At 33.9% G+C, this 19,961-nt stretch overlaps 1 protein-coding gene across 3 annotated transcripts in view; it reads left to right on the top strand.

Annotated features, from left to right (window-relative positions):
• Positions 1-8,158: 8,158 nt before the first annotated feature.
• Positions 8,159-19,961, top strand: part of FSTL5 (follistatin like 5) — a gene marked incomplete at both ends in the record, with an annotated part of 758,080 nt that continues 746,277 nt past the window's right edge. For all 3 annotated transcript variants that reach the window (XM_080697087.1, XM_080697086.1, XM_080697085.1), the window contains one exon: positions 8,159-8,284. In XM_080697087.1, coding sequence (XP_080553213.1) covers positions 8,159-8,284 — 126 coding nt within the window. The remainder of the gene's footprint in view (positions 8,285-19,961) is intronic.

Below are 19,961 nucleotides of genomic sequence, written 5' to 3'. Positions count from 1 at the left end.
GAAACTCCCTATATGTCTGTTTTCATATATGCCCTAAAAGTAGAATTATATATAGAATAAAAATGACTAGAATCAGCTTTAATCTGATACAGATACTTAAAAATTACTAATACCTATCAGAAAAATAATTTTGGAAAATTAAATATTCTATTGCATCTTCTAAGTATGCCTGGTGGGATTTATATGATTTTCATTTCTTTTCTGCTTTCCCTTACAGCTATGCAATGTGCAAGACTATGATTCTTGGTATGCTGATAGTTATGTTGATTATTAAATGATGCGATCTAATGTGAATATTTGAAACTGATGCAATGGTGGAGATCATTCATTGTTCTGATGAGAAGAACCTTCTTGCCTTATAGAAAGAATCTGTCATTCTTCACAAGAATGGCTTTTTAAGAAAATATTTTAGTATTTTTAGACAAATATAAAATTTAAAAATTCAGAGTAGTAGTATTGAAGTAAAAGTTGGTCAAAAGATGAGAACAACTGCTGCAGCAGTCTTGCCTAATAAATGTAAGAAGTGTCTATCTGGTCCTTCTAATTTTAGGTGAGCCAAGGGATGAAAGCTTTTTTTTTGTGCTTCTCATTCAATGGGAAGTTTCTGCATAAAAAACTTCCCTGTCAAGTCCAGTTTTTAAAAGCCTTCCCTGTCAAGCCCAGCTTTGGTCTAGGTATACAAAAAAAGCTTTTGGGGACCACTGCAGTTTAATTTCTAGGCTGATTTTACAGCAAATTTGAGTAAGGGTTTTCAATGACAAAGATTATTGAAAACTTCTTAATTCATACCTACCTACTTTTTCAAATGAAATATTTTTTACCATTCATTTATTAATTTATATAACCAAAAGATTTACTGAGAGCATGCTCTGTGAACAGATACTGCTCAAATTCATACAAGTAATGAACAAAATCGTGTCTTTATGGAATATATTAAAATACAGAAATTAGCAAATAATTTAAATAGCATAAAGCATGTCAAATAATGAGGATTGTGGCTATTCCATTCCAATGAAAATTACCATCTATCACTTTTCCAAAATTACCTTGCCACCACCGTTTTTTGTTTTTTTTTGTTTTTTTTTTATTTTATTTTTTTTTTTGCTTTACCACCTAGAAGCATTTATTCTTCTTTTTCAACTAGACATGCCTTAGGGCTATATCTTTGAACTTCTTTGCCTTTCTAACTACACCCAATTTCTATCTTATAGAAGATTTATAAATACAAAGAACCTTTTACTGAATTTCAGGTTTCTATACACCAGTGCCTCATTAATATGTCCATTTGGACTGGCATGAGGCATATAAAAAGAGAAATGATTACATGCTCATCCAAAGTTATGCTTTACCCATTTATTCTGCAACTCAGTAAATCTACTCAGAAGAATAACCTGGTAAAATTTTTAAACTATTGTTGTTTTTTTTTTTTTAGATTACACAGTAAGACACATGGTAACTTGTCTTTCAGAATTCTAGGATACTAGAAAAGGAAAAAGCCCTAGTGATCATTTAGGCTATTTATTTGTCATAGAACAGAGCAAAAATATGTATAAGAGTTAAGAAGATTATGCTAAGTGAGATAAGTCAGTCACAAAAAGTAAAAAATTAAATGCTTTCCTTTATATGTGGAAGCTAGGGGGAAGAAGGTTAAACCATACAGGAGCAAATAAGGTGAACTGAGGGGGATTGGAGGGGGAAAAAAGAGAAATCTCTTAATGTACATGATGTACATTCATAAACATATCAAAGTCAATCACTAAGGTAAACATGAGAATGATGTGGGAATTAGGGAAGGGCTAAATGAGTGATGTGTGCATGCATGCCTCTTCCATCTTGTAAATAATTAAGATGTAGCTGGGTGTGGTGGCGCACGCTTGTAATCCCCGTGCTTGGGAGGCAGAGACAGGAGGATTGCTCTAGTTCGGAGAGCCAGCCTCGCTGGCTTAAGAGACTCTGTTTCCACATAAAAATGTTAAAAAATAGGTCTGGGAGTGTAGCCTGTGGGAGTGTAGCCTGGAGGTAGAAGGGCTTCCAAGAATCCCAGTATCACCAAAAAAATAAAATAAATAAAAAAATAAAAATAAATAAATAATTAAGATGTATGACTACAATGCACCAATACAAATTAAAAAAAGAAAAAAGAGTTAAGTTGGTTGTTATGGTAGCAGTAACATATAAAGTATATCAAGATAGCAGTGTATTTTCATTATGATTGGCAAGGATGGGAGCATTTCTAAAATCAATAACCACAGTAGAAGGGGAAATGCCACCCAAGAAGATAAGTGAAAATTGCCTCAGAGTTCAACAAAGCCAGTTTGACATTGTCAGGAGAGGTGTGACAAAGGAAGCAGGTGAAGCCATTTCTTGAAACAATTCTACAAAATAATGAAACTGATTGAGACATTCTATTTCATGCGAAGTATGGTGGCAAAAAAAAGTTTGATTCCAAGAAACAATGTTAGCTTTATAGTGTGACTTTTTAAAGTCTGAAAAAGGCAAACCAATTTTTGGTACATAAACATTGTATTTTCCCTAAATTAATGACAAGAGTGTTTTCTGGTGCTTTTGTATGATGTGGAAGTGAAGGCACAGGATCATCATTGTCCCATCTGCTCAAGCTTATGGCTTTGATGTATGCACTTTTCAGTATACTCAGCGAGTGATCAAAAAACTGCTATTTAATTATGAAAGCTAACAGGTTGCCAAAGGTTATGATACTGAGAAAGTCATCATAGCTGGGCACATGGTGGTGCACGCTTGTAATCCCAGAATTCAGGAGGCTGAGACTAGAGGCTTGCGGTTCACAGACAACCACAGCTCCTTAATGAGGTCCTTTGCAACTCAGTGATACCCTGTTTCAAAAAATAAAAAAGACTAAAAAAATAGGACTGGGGGTGTAGCTCGAAGGTTCAATACCCATGGGTTCTGTCTCCAATACCACAAAAAAAAGTTATCATGAATTTGTATATTACAAGCTCAATTACTGCCAAGTTGCAATTTCCATCCACTTTCTGTGGATGAGTTAACTTTTAAAGATGTAATACAATGTTTTTAGATTCTATTGATGAAGAAAAGTTAAGAAGATAATAATTGTTATTCATAAATATGTGTTCTCTACTATTATTGGGTTGACAGCATAGTAAGTTTGCATATACTTGTCAAATGAGTAATACCTGGTGCTACCACAGTAAAACCACTGTGACACCCTTGGGCAATTGAAGTCTCTCAGTTCCATTATAAACTTGTAGGATCACAGTTGTCTATGGAATCAGTCATTGATTGAAATGCCATAGACAATATGAATGCACTGTACTGAAGACATATGCATTCATTTAATTTTATGAACTTTTAGTGAGATCAAAGACAGATATTTCTAGATTACTGCATTTTGAGCAGAGGAAATATTAAAAGTAAATGTTGTTCCAGGTATTAATATGTGCAAATTTACTTGCCAAAGATTAATGGGGCATTCAGTAACCTATTAAATCAAATAATAATTTGCTTCATTTTTTTTAGTGTGTAAAATATTTGTAACCGTGTAGGATATATTGACGAAACAGAGGGCAGGAAAAGAGAGATGACAAAGAAAGAGAAACCTTTAAATGTACACTTCTAAAAAACATATGACTTGAATTGCAATCCAGAGTCATGATGGGACAGAATTGGTGCATGCTTTTCACCCCCTTCCTCTTCTGGCTGACAGAAATCCTATAAATATTCTGAGCCATGAGGAAAATATCTCTTTCCTTGAGCTGGTCTTTTTTTTTTTTTTTTTTTTTTTGCTTTATTACTGGGCTCTTACTTGAATTTAATATATTCTATTCATTTGTCTTCTAAACAAATATTTACTTCTGAGAGAAAGATTAGACTATACATCAAAATGACAAAAAGATAGATTTCAAATGAAAATATTTCATTTTTTCAGGTTATTTTTTCAAATATTTTGTAGCAGTAGTACGAATAGGAATTGTTCCATCACAAAAGTACATAAACCTACTTTAACTCTCAGAAGCAGAATAACATTTATTATATATTTATTTGTTGACTATGTAGTAGGTGCTAGGCTATCTGTCAAACCCAGGTGATATAATTCTGAAATTACACAAGCAAGCAGAAAAAAAATACAAGTACTGTATACATGATATTTGGTTTGGAGAACACTCTATCTATCTATCGATCTATCTAAATATATATATATAATATATTATATATAGTAAGATATATATATCGTAATATATATCTTAATATATATATCTTATAATATATATCTTAATATATATATGTGTATATATATATATAGATAGATAGATAGATAGATATCTTACTAGCATAATGTACTCTGATTCCATACATTTCCCTGTAATTATGTAATTTTTATGTCTGAGTAAAATTCTAATGAGTACATATTTCCTATTTGTGTAGTCCAGTCATCAGTTGATAGACATCTTGGCTGGTTCCATATTTTGGCAAGTGTGAATTGTGTGCCTATGAATAGATTTGCATGCATTAGTTTGGTAGTTTGGTTTCCATTTTTTGGGTATATACCCAGAAGTTATATTGCATGTAAATCAAAACTGTCCTGAGATTTCACCTAACTCCAACAAGAATGACAATTATTCAAAACAACAACAACAAATGCTGGTGAGGATGTGGGGAAGTGGAAAATTTAATACATTGTTGGTGGTATTGCAAATTAGTACAATCACTTTGGAAAACAGTATGGAAGATCCTCAGATGAATGGGAATGAACCTACCATATGATCAAATAATCACATTAATGAGGTATAATTATAAGTAGATTCTATCAAATAAAGGAGAATTTTTCTCTCAGCATGAGTAACTACAATAATTATGTCAGGCATAATACTAGGCTTGGTATTATGGGAAATTATTCTTGAGAAAGAATTTCAGTATAGATAAATAGGCAGGATAAAAGTGAATTTCCAGTGAAGAAAATAGTTTATAGAAGCCTTGTAACAAAAATGAGCAAAATAACTTCAAAAAACTGAATGAAGCCTGTTGTGATGGCACACATTTATATATTTATATATGTATATGTTTATATGTTTATATATTGATATATTTATATGTGGTGGCATTTGGCAGGCTGAGACAGGAGGCTCGCTGTTCATGGACAGCCTTAGCTACTTAGAGAGGCCCTTTGCAACTCACTGATACCTGTTTCAAAAATAAAGAATAGCCAGGCATGGTGGCGCACGCTTGTAATCCCCGCGCTTGAGAGGCGGAGACAGGTGGATGGTGCAGGTTCAATGCCAGCCCTTGCTGGCTTAAGAGACCCTGTTTCCAAATAAAAATATAAAATAGGTCTGGGAGTATATCCTGGAGCTACAAGGGCTTCCAGAAACCCCAGTAACACCAAAAAAATAAATAAATAAAATTTAAAAATACAGAAAAAAACTAGGTCTGGAGAAAAATAAAAACTGAATGAAATATTTGTGGCTTGAAATGCCTTAGGCATTGAAAGAAAGACAGAGCCCAGACTCTGGGGAACTTTTCAGGTGAAGCCATGGTTTATTCATTTATTTTTTCTTCAGGATATACAAAAATGTGTTGTTTATTAGTAAACACCTTAACATGGTGACTCTGGCTCTTGTATGTAAATTTAAGATGCATATGCTAAATATGGAGCCAGATTATGATTAGAAAATTTTAAGTGCGAAGTGGTGCTCATGGCTTGAACTAGAGGGCAAATATTGAGTTTAGGAGAAACTTATGTTTAGGAGATATATTTAAAAGGCACATCTAGTGGAAGTTTGGTACAGGTTTAATATAAGGGTAAGGGAGATTAAAAGGTTCAAGATACTTCCTTTACTTCTGACATAGGTAAATGGATGAATAAAAATCTACAAAGGCAGGGGGACACGTATACTCTGGGGAGTTTATTTTGAAATGTGAAAGTTGAGCTCTTAAATAGTGTAGGTATGTCAAATTAGAGACAGGATGAGAACCAATTTAAAATTTGTACATTATGTACATTCACAAAGATATCAAAGTTAATCAGTAAGCCAAACATGAGAAGGAGGAAAGGGAAGGGAATGGGTTGGGAAATGGGTAAAGGCAAATTGAGTGATGTGTACCTGTCTGCCTCGACCATTTTCTACTTCATTAAGATGCATGAGTACAATGTACCAATTACAATTTTAAAAATATTAAAAAAATCATTGTAAAGATATCTTAGGCATAGTAAATGGCATAGGATAATTGTAGATAGTGGTGATATTTGATAAACTACAATGCTTAATAAAGGAGGAGGATGAAACTACAAAAGGATTGAGAAGATTTATGCAATGTACAGAAATGGAAGATGAGACTTGAAAATTTTCTTGAAAAAAAATGGATAGTACATGCAAAAATGAGATTAGGAATTCCACTAATATTTGTAATATGAGCAATGCCGGTTTTCTATGAAAGAATTAAGTTACCTTATGGAGTGATAGGGGCAGAAGCATGACTGAAGATATAGAATGATACGTATGACTCAGAAAATTGAAAAAGAGGAAAGATCTTATGTTAAATTATGGGTGATTTCAGTATGTTTAGTGATGAAAGAAAATAGAGAGTGAGAGTTTAAAGGAAAAACCAGGGCTAAATAATTGGCTAAATGTCTTAAGAAATCTTAAATAGAAATTGGATTAGATGCGAAAATGACAATTTTTTTACTCTAGTGGAAAGAAGGTGTATTGGTGAATATGATACATAGTTGATCACAAATAATAAACTTGTATGCTTTGAAAAATCTTAGTGTTTAGATGATTAGTTTATGCCAGTTTATAACTTCTCTGGACTTTCCAAAAACATAGAATTTTAAATTGAAAGCAATTGTAAAGCAATATTTTAGGAAATGCCCTTTTAAGTACTACAGAGCAATGATTATTAACAACTCAATAACCCATCTGCATAACCTGAATTATGCTTTACTTATCATGCCTACCACAGAAGACTATCTTGGCTTTTTTTCTGATTATCATTATGATATAGTTTCACATCATAAGGTAGTTCAGAGTGATAAGGACATACATGCATTCAGAACTTGATGACCTTTTCCCTAGTTCCCTTCACACACCCTCCTCTACCTCATACATGATATTGAGGTTGTCACTGGTAATTTCACACTTGAACATAACATCAGCGGAAGTATTTTCTTCATCATGCCTCCCCCATTATCTCCCTCTATTGCTCCACTGGGATTTTTCTTCCATTAAAATATATCATGTTCTTGATTACTCCTAGCTTCTGCATATGAAAAAATATATATGACTTTCACTATATGACCTTCAATTTCTGTGACTGGCTAATCTCATTTAACATTCATTTTTCTGCAAATAGTGTAATTTTGTTTTTCATTATTATTCAGTAGAATTCCATTGTCTGTATAGACCATAATTTTGTAATCTATTCATCTATTGATGGGTACCAAGGTGGTTCCATAATTTGGCTATTGTGAATTGTGCAGCTATAACCTGCAATATACATGTATCACTCTAGTATTCTAATTTCAGTCCCTTTCGAAAGATACCTAGGATTGATATCACTGTATTGTATGGTGGATCCATTTCTAGTTTTCCAAGGAATCTACACAATGATCTCCATAGCAGCTTCACTAATTTGCAATCCCACCAACAGTACAAAAGAGTATCTATTTCCCCACATAACCTCTCATCAATCTTTACTAGCAAATTCTAATATCTATAATTTTTGAGGATTTTATTTATCAATTATATTCAAAGAGTAGATAAATATATATGCACATACATATACACACATATATATACATATATATATGTATATATACATACATTATATATAATGTTTTTATTGATACCAAGAAAATTAGTCATGTGTTAATATATTTTTAGCCTATGCTTTATTAGTTTTTCCTCTAATACATTATTATCAGCATATTTACTACTTCATGTCTTATAAGACTGTCTAAATATAAAAGAGTATTTATTGTGATCAAAAGAATAATCTTTTTATGAGATGTTTACCTATTATGAATCCAGTTAATACTTGGAAAGTTTTGATTAGATATAAAGACATAATAATATTGAATATTTCTTAATACATTTCTTTAATATATAATTCAATTTCTCTGATTACTTGCAATTTTAATTTTGACAGGTGAAAATCAATAAGGATGTTTAAGTGCTGCTCAGCTGTTTTGGTTCTTGGATTCATTTTTCTGGAGTCAGAGGGAAGGCCAGCAAAAGAAGCTGGATATGGCCTTAAATCCTATCAGCCTTTAATGAGATTGCGGCATAAGGTACGGGCAACATTCTGAATCTGCTCATAGTTCCTACTACTTGTGAAGTAAGATACTAGTTGGAAGGTTTATTATTCATCTATTAGTGCTTATTTTAGAATATTCTTTCAATAACTTCCACTATTGAAAACACCACTATAAAAAAAAACAAACGCCATTATAAAACAGAAATTGCAGCAAGTTTGAAATTTGCAATTTGGGGGAGTAAATACTCTTTAATGAAGAGTAAAAAAAAAAGCCATTAGAGATTTATCATTAAATTTTACATGGAGAAATAATAATGTTTATAAATAGTAATAAAAATGTTTATAAACAGGTAACACCTATTATTTTCATAGTAATTTAAAGTTTAGAACATCTTAAAAATCATAGTTTTTTTGTTTTTTGTTTTTTTAAATTTGTTATTGAACATAAATGGTATACATTTAAACTATACTTGATGCCCTCTCCCCCCTTCCGCCCCTGTTTTCCCTTCCCCCCTCCCAACAATGACTGTCCCGGGTAACCATGCCATATTCATAATTTTACACATATTCATATGTGGACTCTCGTTAATCAAGTTCAGCCTTCCTCCTCCTCTATCTTTCCATTCTAGCTTTGCTGGTATTTCCCCTCCATTATCTGGAGTACCACTGGTATCCTCTAGGTTTCCTAGTTTTGGCATGTTAGAGGAAACATGTATTTTCTCCTTCTGTGCTTGGCTTGTCTCACTTAACATAATGTTCTCCAGGACTTTGCATCTTCTTGCAAGAAAGATTTTGTTCTTCTTTGTGGCTGAGTAGAATTCCATTGTGTTTATTTCCCAGAGTTTTGCAATCCATTCATCTGTTGATGGGACCTGGGTTGGTTCCAGTGGCAAGCATAAAGAAATCAAATAACAACAAATGCTGGTGAGGATGTGGGGGAAAAGGAACTCTTACACTGTTGGTGGGAGTGCAAACTAGTTCAGCCACTATGGAGATCTGTGTGGAGATTCCTAAGAAAGCTAGGAATAGATCCACCATACGACCCAGCTCTACCACTCCTGGGTATTTTTCCAAAAGAGTTGAATTCAGAGAACTATAGTAACATATGCATACCTATGTTCATAGCAGCACAAAAATCACAGTAGTTTTAAGTTGTCTAACAAAACTAAAAATATTTTAACAATTTGTTGTGTTAAACATTTTCATGTGTGAAATAAAGTAATATTTAGGCATACTTTAACCATACAAACTAAATATTCACAATAATTTAACTACTGTTATATTTTAATAGTTGCCCATAATACTGCAAATAATACACTAAAGACACTTTTCATTAAACCAAAGAAAAGTTTATAATAGCCAGGCATGGTGGCATACACTTGTAATCCCAGAGCTTGGGAGACTGAGACAGGCCACACAGGTTCAAAGCCAGCCTCAGCTACTTAATGAGGCTCTCAGCAACTTAGTGAGACCCTGTTTCCAAATAAAGTATAAAATAGGTCTGGGAGTATAGCCCAGAGGTAGAAAAGCCCCTGGGTTCTACCCCAATACCACAAAAAATAAAGTTTGTAATACATATATGAGTTTCAGAGACAATAGAAAAAGTCAAGAAATTATAAGCTAATTATGAGAGAACATATTATATATTTGAAAAAGATCTTACTTGTCTTTAAGCAAGAATACTTAAATGAACAAAAATGTAAAAAAATATGCTTCATTGTCACGAATCATTGTAATAATTTAATCACATGAAAGAAAATAAGTTTCAGATTTTTGTCTGGATATATGCAATTGGAGAATTAGCCCTGTTCTACTACTGTCTTTCAACTGGTCAGTGCTAAGGTAGGGTCAGTGCTAAGGTAGGATACCCTACCTTTTCTACTAAAGATCAGACTTATCCCTATCCAAAGTTATAAAAAAGTTACTTTTTTTGACTGCTCTAAGACCACATTAGTAACAAAACAATTTGGCTCACAGGATGACATGTCCAGAGATTATTTCTCTGCTATCGTCTGCCTTTAACGTATGCATCTTACAGTCAGGAACTATGCTTTTCTCATACTTTCATTTCTGGGACATGAACATAATAAGTTTTAATTAAATCAATGGCAAAAAATGACAGGTAGAATACATAACTAGGCTTTTTTATTGTTCTCTTCAGAATATAATGCTATAAACTTTATGCATCACTGTGTATATTTCTAAACATACTATTATAAATTGAATGAAGATACTATTTTATTTTACTATAAAACTCAGTATAGCTTTAAATAAAAGAAACAACACAATCAGTTAAATTTATATGAGAAGTATGCAGATAAACGCCTCCCCCAATGACCTGCCATACTTCCCAATCTTTTCCATCTCTGTATCTTTATTTTAAAGTAGTTAAAATATGTGATTGCTGGCATTTAAAAGCAGAGAGGCAGAGATTGTTATGGTAGTACCTACATTTTAAACAATTTTGAATAGAAGATTTTAAAGAAAATGTGGTGTGTGTGTATGTTTGTGCATAAGTATATATATAATCTGGAGTGAAGAGGGATTCAGAGTTGTGAAAATCTCTACAGAAACCCCACCAGAAAATCTAAATATTCCAACTAAACTTTAGTTTATTAATAAAATAGATTTCTCTGTTCATTAGAAACAATGGTTTGTAGTTCATTTTTTTCTTTTACAAAAGCAGCATAAAACAGCAGATAATACTTTAATAAACTAGTAGAGTAAATGGAATTAATTTTACTTTATACTTGCATTATATTTTATTATATATAATATATATTATATGCAATATTATATATATATATATATATTTTGTGTGTGTGTGTGTGTGTGTGTGTGTGTGTGTGTGTGTGTGTGGTACTGGGATTCCTGGAAACCCTTCTACCTCTGGGCTATACTCCCAAACACCTATTTTTTATATTTTTTTAAATTTGGAAACAGACTCTCTTAAGCCAGCAAGGCTGGCTTCGAACCTGCACGATCCTCCTGTCTCTACCCCTCAAGCACGGGGATTACAAATGTGTGCCACCATGCCTGGCTATATATATATTGCTGGGGATGGAACCCAGGGGCCTTCTACCTCCGGGCTACACTCCCAAACATATTTTATATTTTATTTGGAAACAGGGTCTCTTAAGCCAACTGAGGCTGGTGTTGAACCTACTTGATCTTTCTGTCTCAGCCTCCCAAGCATGGGGATTACAATCATGTGCCACCATGCCCAGCTATTTTATATTATATTTTAAAAGATATTTTATTTTTCTGCTAGTAAATGAAGGTTTAGTTGGCAGCTTTAGATTTTGTGAACAGCAGTTGTCATGCAGTGTTTTACTTTTTTTAAAACAAATAAAAATTTCAAGGAATATATATGCTGAAATTCTAGTGGTTGCTTTCAGTATTGAAGAGAGATTGTTCTGTACAGTTTTTTAATTTTTTATTGGTACATGGTAGTTACACATCTTGATGAGGTACAAGATGATGGAGACATACATGTACACACCACTCAATTAGCACTTACCCAATTCTCACCCCATTTCCTCCCCCTCCCTTCTTCTCATGTTTGGCTTAGCAATTGACAATGATATGTTTGTTAAAGTACATCATGTACATTAGAGAATTTTCACCTTACCCCCTCACATCTTCTCAGGTCACCTTATTTGCTTATCTAGAGTATCTCCTTCTTCATCTAGATTTCTTGCTAAGAACTATTTTCTCCCTAGTATCCACATATCAACAAAACATTATTTCTTATTTTTTGTGTAATTGGCTAATCTCACTTAGCATAATGTCCTCCAGTTTCATCCATTTCCCGATAAATGATGTAATTTTGTTCTTCTTTATGACTGAGTAAAATTACATTGTGGACATATCCCATAGTTTTGTATTCCATTCATTAATTGATGGAAATCTTGGCTGGTTCCATAGTATGGCAGGTGAATTATGCACCTATGAACATAGATATGCATACATTTATTTGGTAGGTTTGGTTTCCTTTATTTTGAGTAGATATCCAGAAGTAGTATTCCTGGATCATATGGTATGTTAGTTTCCACTCTTCTGAGGAACCTCTATACTGTTTTCCAAAGTGTTTGCTTTAATTTTCCATCACACCAACAATATATTAGAATTCCCACTTCTCCACATTCTCTCCAGTATTTATTGTTGCTTGTGTTATGAATGATTGACATTCTAGTTGGAGTTAGGTGAGATCTCAGGGTAGTTTTTATTTGCATGTGTCTGATTGCTATTGATGTTGAGCATTTTTATGCATTTATTGGCCATTTGAATTTCTTCATTTTTTAAGTTTAATAGTTTACTTGTCCATTTTTTGATTGGGTTATTTGTTTTCTTAGTGCTGAGTTTCTTGAGTTTTCTGCATATTGTAAATTTTAGTCCTCTATTTTAGTCCTAAATTTTAGTCCGAGTAGTTGGGAAAAATCTTCTCCCATTCTGTTGTCTCTCCATTGAGATTCTTGATAGTTTCCTTTGCTATACAGAAGCTCTTCAGTTTCATGCAGTCCCACCTATTAATTGACCTTTTAGTTTATTATGCCATTGGGATCTTGTTGAGAAAATTTTATCTTTGCCTATGTGTTGCAATGTTGGACCTATGCCCTCTTCAAGGAGCCTCAAGGTCTCTGATCTAAATTTCAAGTCATTGATCCATCTTGAATTGACTCTTGTGCAGGGTGAGAAAATGGGTAGTTTTCCCATTTTTCTGCATATGATTAACAAAGTTTGGCAACACCATTTGTTTTTTCTAGTGTATGTTTTTGGCTTTCAAAAATAAGTTGGCTGTAAGTGAGGGAATTTGTTTCTGAGTCTTCTATTCTGCTATATTGGCCTATGTATCTGTTTTTGTGCCAGTACTGTGGTGTTTTTATGACTAAAGCTTTGCAGTATAATTTAGTGATAGTTATTGTGATTCCTCTTGCATGGTTTTTGTTGCTGAGAACTAATTTGACTGTTATGGGTTTCTGTTGTTCAAAATGTATTTAAGGACTGATTTTTTTTTTTTTTTTTTGTCTATAAGGAATAACCTTGGTAATTTAATAGGTATGGAAGTATAGCCATTTTAATGATATTCATTCTGCCTATCCATAAACATGAAAGATCTTTCTATTTTCAAATGTCTTTTTTTATTTCTTTTTTCAGTGTTTTATAATTTTGTTTGAAGAGATGTTTTACCTCCTTTATGTTCATTTCTAAGTATGTTATTTTTGTGGGAAATAATGAGTAAAAATGTGTTCTGAATTTCTTTTTCAATGAATTTACAGTTGGTATAGAGAAAAGCTTCTGATTTTTTAAGATGATTTTGTATCCAGACATTTTGCTAAATTTGTTGATAAGTTCTATAAGCCTTTTTGTTGAGTTTGTTGGGTATTCTAATTATACTATCATAGTAAAAGTTTGTGTTCTTCTTTTACTATTTGTACTCCTTTGATTTCCTTTTCTTGCTTTATTGCTCTGGCTAGAGTCTCAAGTACTATATTGAAATGAAGTGGTGATAATGGATATTCTTCCTTGTTCCTGTTTTTAGAGGAAATTCTCAAAGTTTTTCCCCATTTAAAAGTATGTTTTCTGTGGGATATTATAGACTGCCTTTATGATGTTAAGGCATGTTTCCTCTATTCCAATTATCTGCAGTGCTTTTAAATGGATGTTAGATTTTGCCAAATGACTTTTCAATGCCTATTGAAATAATCATATAATTTTATCTTTGGTTCTGTTTATGTGCTGAATTACATGGATTGATTTTTGTATACTGAATCAGCCTTGCATTGCTGCAATGAGCCCTACCTGGTCATGGTGTTTTATTTTCTTGCTGTGGTTTTTAATGTGTTTTGCAAGTATTTTGTTTAGCAGATTTGCATCCAAACTCATCAAAGATACAGGTCTGTAGTTCTTCTTCTACGAGCCATCTTTATTTGGTTGTGTTATTAATGTGATGCTGACTTCATAGAATGTATTTGGGAGAGTTCCGTTTCTTTCAATTTCATAAAATAGATTGAATTGTCGGGAATCCAGCCCAACAGCTGGCGGGGCTTGCTGAGATGATGAGTACCAACGACCCAAACACAAACCCACGAGCCGGGAATCAAGTCAAGCAAGATCTCATTTATCTCTCTCCAAACAATCATATATATAGCACCAAGCCACGAGGGGAATTCCCATGAGAAATAACCTAGCTTATCTGGGATAAAGATCACTATCACATAGCTCACAGCCAATCCCAGGCCAGTACATGAGCCGTTCATGTGTGCGGAACCTCCTTTAAAGGGAAAACTGCTCAGTCTCCCCACCCATAATGAATGGGGAAACCACGCCTTCATAGCTTCCTCCAGGCACCATCTTTGCCCCTTTTCTGCTGAATCACTTTACTCAAAGTTTTGCCTTAGGCTCTAGGCCACTCAGGGCGAGGAAGGCTGGACACACCCCATCATTGAATAGTATCGAGATTAGCTCTTATATAAAGATTTTATAAAATTCACTTAGGAAACAATCTGATCCTGCTTTTTTTGGATCGTAGGCTATTGCTGTTTTAGTCTCTTTGATTGCTATTTGTTGTTATAATTTTTTTATATCTTCTGGACTCAGTTTAGGAAAGTTGTATTCATAGAGAAAGTTGCTCATTTCTTTCAAATTTTTCCTTTTGTTGAATTATAGTTTTCTAAGAAGTTTCTGATAATCCTCTCAATTTCTAGACTGTCAATAATAATATCATTTTTATCTTTTTTCTTCATAATTGGGTTGATTTCCTCTCTCTCTCTCTCTCTCTCTCTCTCTCTCTCTCTCTCTCTCGTTAAGTTGGCTAGTGATTTATCTATCTTGTTAATTTTTTCATGAAATAAGACTTAGATCTTGTTGATTTTCTATATTTTTTATTTTTTAATTTGTTCATTTTTGCTCCAATATTAATAATTTCCTGTCTTCTATTGCCTTTGGTGTTAGATTGTTTCTGTTTTTTAAGGCCTTTGAGGTGTGTCATTAGGTTATTTATTTTGGTGATTCTCTATTCTTATGTGAGTTCTCAGTGCTGTAAATTTTCCTCTTATTACTTCCTTCAAAGTGTCCCAGAGGTTTTAATATGTTGTATCTCTTTCTTTGTTTCTAAAAGTTTCTTGATTTTACCCCTTACTTCTTCATTTAGTCAGTACGGTGTTCAGTCTCCACATGTTTGTGTGGATTTTCTGGGTATTCTTATAGTTGATTCCTAATTTTATTTAATTATGGTCCGAAAAGACACAGGGAAGTATGTCACCTTTTTTGTATTTGCTAGTGCTCACCTTGTGCCCCGGAATATGATCTATTTTGGAGAAATTTCCATGAGCAGGTGAGAAAAATGTGAACTCTCCTGTAGATGGGTGGAATATTCTATATGTGTCTAATAGGTCTATTTGTTTGATGGTGTTCTTTATGTCTGAGGCATCTTTACTGATCTTTACTAACCTTTGGTCTAGAAAATTGGTCTAATGGTGTGAAAGCAGTGTTGAAATCTCCCAGTATTGTTGTATTGGTATTTATGTGTGAATTATTGCCACAAATAGTTTGTTTTATAAAAGTAGCAGCACCTATGTTTAGAGAACAAATGTTGACAGTTGTTATATTCTCTTGTTGGATTGTTCCTCTTAACAGTAAAAACAGTGACCTGCTTTGTCTCTTCTAATAAGTTTGGGCTTGAAGTCCAACTTGTCTGCTATTATAGTTGCTCCCCTAGCTTGTCTTCAAGTTCCATTGGCATGGATTATCTTACTCCAGCCCTTTACCTTTAGTTTGATTCTATCTTTGCTTGTAAGGTATGTTTCTTGCAGGCTGCAGATAGATGGATTCTAGTTTTTAATCCATTTTGTCACCTTATGTCTTTTTATTGGGGAGTTGAGACCATTTATGTTCATTATGATTACTGAGATATGATTTTTAATTCCTAATATATTGAGATTTAACTTCAGTTTATGGAAATATTTGTTCTTATTTACTTATTTGTTTGCATGATAGAAATTTTTTTTTCTCTTTCTGGCATGTATTATTTCTTCTTTGAAGTTAATCTCTTTGAGTATTTTATTTAGTGCTGGTTTGGAAGACATACATTCTTTCATCTTCTATTTGTTGTGGAAGATTTTTGTTTCTCTGTCTAATTTGAGAAATAGTTTTGCCGGGTAGGAAATTTTTGGCTGCAAAATGTTTTCTTTCACAGTTCCTTCAAAGTTCAAAATATGCTACTCCAGGCCCTTCTGGCTTTCATGACTTGGTTTGGGAAATCTGGAGTGATTCTAATAGTTTTGCCTCTGAATGTCACTTGGTCTTTAGTTTTTGTTGCCTTTGAGATTTTCTCATTGGCTTCTACATTTGTCAGTTTGACTATTATATGGCATTGTGAACCTTTCCTCTGATTTTATATAAATTGTGACATATAAGTTTCTTATACCTGTATATTGACCTCTTGCTTTATATTTGGAAAATTTTCTGATATTTTCTTTAAAAAGATTGTTGATCCCTTTGCTTTCACCTTCTATTCCTTCTTCTATGCCAATTATTATTTGTTTAAGTATTATAAAATGGGTCCATATTTCTCCGATATCCAATTCATGCTCTCAAATTGCTTTCTATTCTCTATTTGATCTAATTTATTGTTTATAGTTTGAATTTATGCCTTCACTTCAATGATTGCATCCTTTTTTTCAGACTCTCTCTAAATTCCATTAGGAAGTTTTATATTATTTCTACAGTTACATTTCTGATTTGGCCTTCTGAAGATGTCTGCAATTCTGTGTTGTCAGGTTCTGTTATTATCATATAGTAGGAGCTCATTGCTTCCTTGTTATTCCTCCTTCCCAAGATTTCAGAATTTTGTATTTGTTGCTTTTGATAGATTTGTCTCACTCTCTAGGTGTCAGCTGGTATATCCAGTGGAAAGTTGTGTTGTATTCAATACTGAGGGTTGAGTGACCAGAGAAGTAAAGTCATAAATTCAAGAATAGGGTAAAGGCATTTAAAGGATCAAATAGAGTGAGAGCACTCTTTTGTGTAATTGGTAATCACTTTTGATGAGGGGAATTCTGCATGGTAACAGCTGTCTTACTCCTGCCTGAGTGCCTTTATAGCACCCAGGCCATGACTAGTTTTTACATTTTGAAATTAATACCAAAGTAATTTTCCAATACTGGCACATTCCCCATTTGTATATAGTAGATATTAGAAATAGTTAATATGTAGTAATATTCTAGTAACCAATATAGTGCTTTTATTTTAGTAAAATAAAGTGGATTTAATACAAGGAAGAAAAAAGAAGAGAGAAAAAAAAGGGATTGAGAAAAGAGAGTAGGTATGTACAAGGGAAGAAGCTTGGGAGAGTGTTTTGGAAGAGAGTAAACAAACAAACATACAAACACACACACATAAAAGAAAACGAACAATAACTAAAACAACAACAACAAATTAATACAACTTTATAAATAAATGAATATTCAGCAGATTAGGCCTCTGCAGTCTCTCTCTGTACAGATATTGAGTGCCACCAGCACATTCATTGCTGCAATCCTGGTTCTCTGAGTCTTTCTCAGTCTATGCGGATAGCCAGTATCAATGGGGCTAGGTTTAGTATTAAGTGGAAGTTATCCTCCACACTTTCCACAGATGTGGAGTCTCTATCTCTCCCTGCCTCTGTAGGTGGTAGATCCCCCTGAAACAAAATTCAGTTTAAGAGTCTTTCTTTTCTACAGCTAGGGCTAGGCTGTGCTGACTTATCCCCATTCACCACAATTGGGTGGTCTGTGGAGATCCCAGAGATCATACTATTTGAATCTAGTGTTAAGCATAAGGTCTCCTACCATAATTCCCACTGATGCAGTGCCTGACTTTGTCTGAGCTTCTGTTATGTCCAACAACAGATGCCAACCAAACCTTATCTGGGTTGAACTCCAAGGTCTCAGACCCAGGGAGTTTAGCACAGCTGCATGAGTCTCTGATGGTACCATGCTAGACTTTTTCCTATGGGGATAGGGACTTTACTTATGGTGTTGTTGAACACAACTCTAAATCTCTGGAGGGGGTGATGAGCTCAGTCACCACTGCTCCAAGTTGTAGCCAGTGTTTGAGCAGGAGGAACTGATGACTTACAATCCTTATGATCTGCAGCTGCTTAATTCAAGTGATTGGTTGTTTTCCTGTTCATCTCTGGAGTTGGGTGCAGTGAGGCAAGATGGCAATGTTGTGGCATCCATGGCTGGATAACAGGTGCATTCCTTTTCAGCTCTCTGATAGATCTTCTAATCTTTTTTTCTGCTGTCTTATATTTATCATGTTATTTTTGTAGTTATGATATTTTCTGGCTTTTGTAGAAAGCTGGTTCTAAGGCAATGGAGATCAGGTGTCAGCAGGACTGGTTGTGCTGCTTTTGTTGGTCACCATCTCCCAGGAAGTCTATACAGATCTTTTTGCTGTTTATCTTGTATATATTAAAACACTTTCTAAATTCTATATAAAAAGTGAAGCAACTTGATCCTCAGCATATTTTTATTGGTAGAGCTTTCTTGTGTAATGTAAATGCTGCCATATTATTAAAAAATGTGAACCAAAATAAATAAATAAATAAATAAAACCACAAGATACCTTCCACTCATTTTTAATACCCCTTCTCAATCCTCCAGGACTACCTGTTCTTCTATGAAAAATAAAAACTTTGGTTTTTATTTTTGTTTAAGTCAGTTCTCACTAGGAACCTAAGAATTTTTTGTCATTCTTTTACCACTGAATTTTCATTCCCATTAGGATCATATGCCACTTAATTGCTGAGGGTTTTCTAAACCATAATTAAAAACAAAAGCCATATTATTTCCTATCTCTCCATTGCCTGTGATTTACTTTAAATAGAAAGACCATCACCATTTGTCAACACATTATATTTCACTTATTATTCGTTTATTCCATGTTGTTACTTCTCAGACCTGTAATGTCCTCTTCATTTGTTAAAAGCATGTTTTCCAGCTGTTAGCAATACTGGGAGGTGGTGGGAACTTTAGGAGGTAGGGCCCAGTTGGAGGAATTTGGTCACTAGTGCATTGTGTGTGTGTGTGTGGGGGGGGTACTGGGGTTCCTGGAAGCCCTTCTACACCCGGGCTACACTCCCAGACATATTTTATACTTTTTATTTTTGGAAACAGGGTCTCTTAAGCAAGCATGGCTGCCTTCGAACCTGTGTGATCCTCCTGTCTCCACCTCCCAAGCCCGGGGATTACAAGCGTGTGTCACCACGCCCGGCACTAGTGCATGTTTTTGAATAGTATATCTTCTTTCTGTTCCTTCCTTGGTCTCTTTCTTTGTTTCTTGGATGCTGTAAGGTAAGCAGCTCTGTTCTACCACATACTCCCTGCTATGATGTTCTGACATCACAAGACCAAAGCAATGGGCAGAGCCAAGTCACTATGGACTGAAATTTCTGAAGTAATTTGCCCAAACAAATATGTTCTCCTTTAAGATGACTCTCTCAAGTATTTTGTACCAGTTATAGGTAGCTGAGTAACACAGTTATTTCCTTCCATTAGAATGTGAACTGCTATTGGTCTTGCCTCAGCACCTAAAATGGTATTTAGCATATGGTTAACACTGAATAAGTAAATGTGGAATGAATAACTCTATGTGATAACTAGAATACGGCTGAAAAGAAGATAATAGATGAATTATATATACATATTATTCATATGAATAAAACA

This window comes from Muscardinus avellanarius (assembly GCF_963383645.1).
Source record: "Muscardinus avellanarius genome assembly, chromosome: 6".
Taxonomy (NCBI): Eukaryota; Metazoa; Chordata; class Mammalia; order Rodentia; family Gliridae; genus Muscardinus; species Muscardinus avellanarius.
The sequence above is the reverse complement of the archived record's forward strand: the minus strand, read 5'-3'. Positions and strand labels throughout refer to the sequence as shown.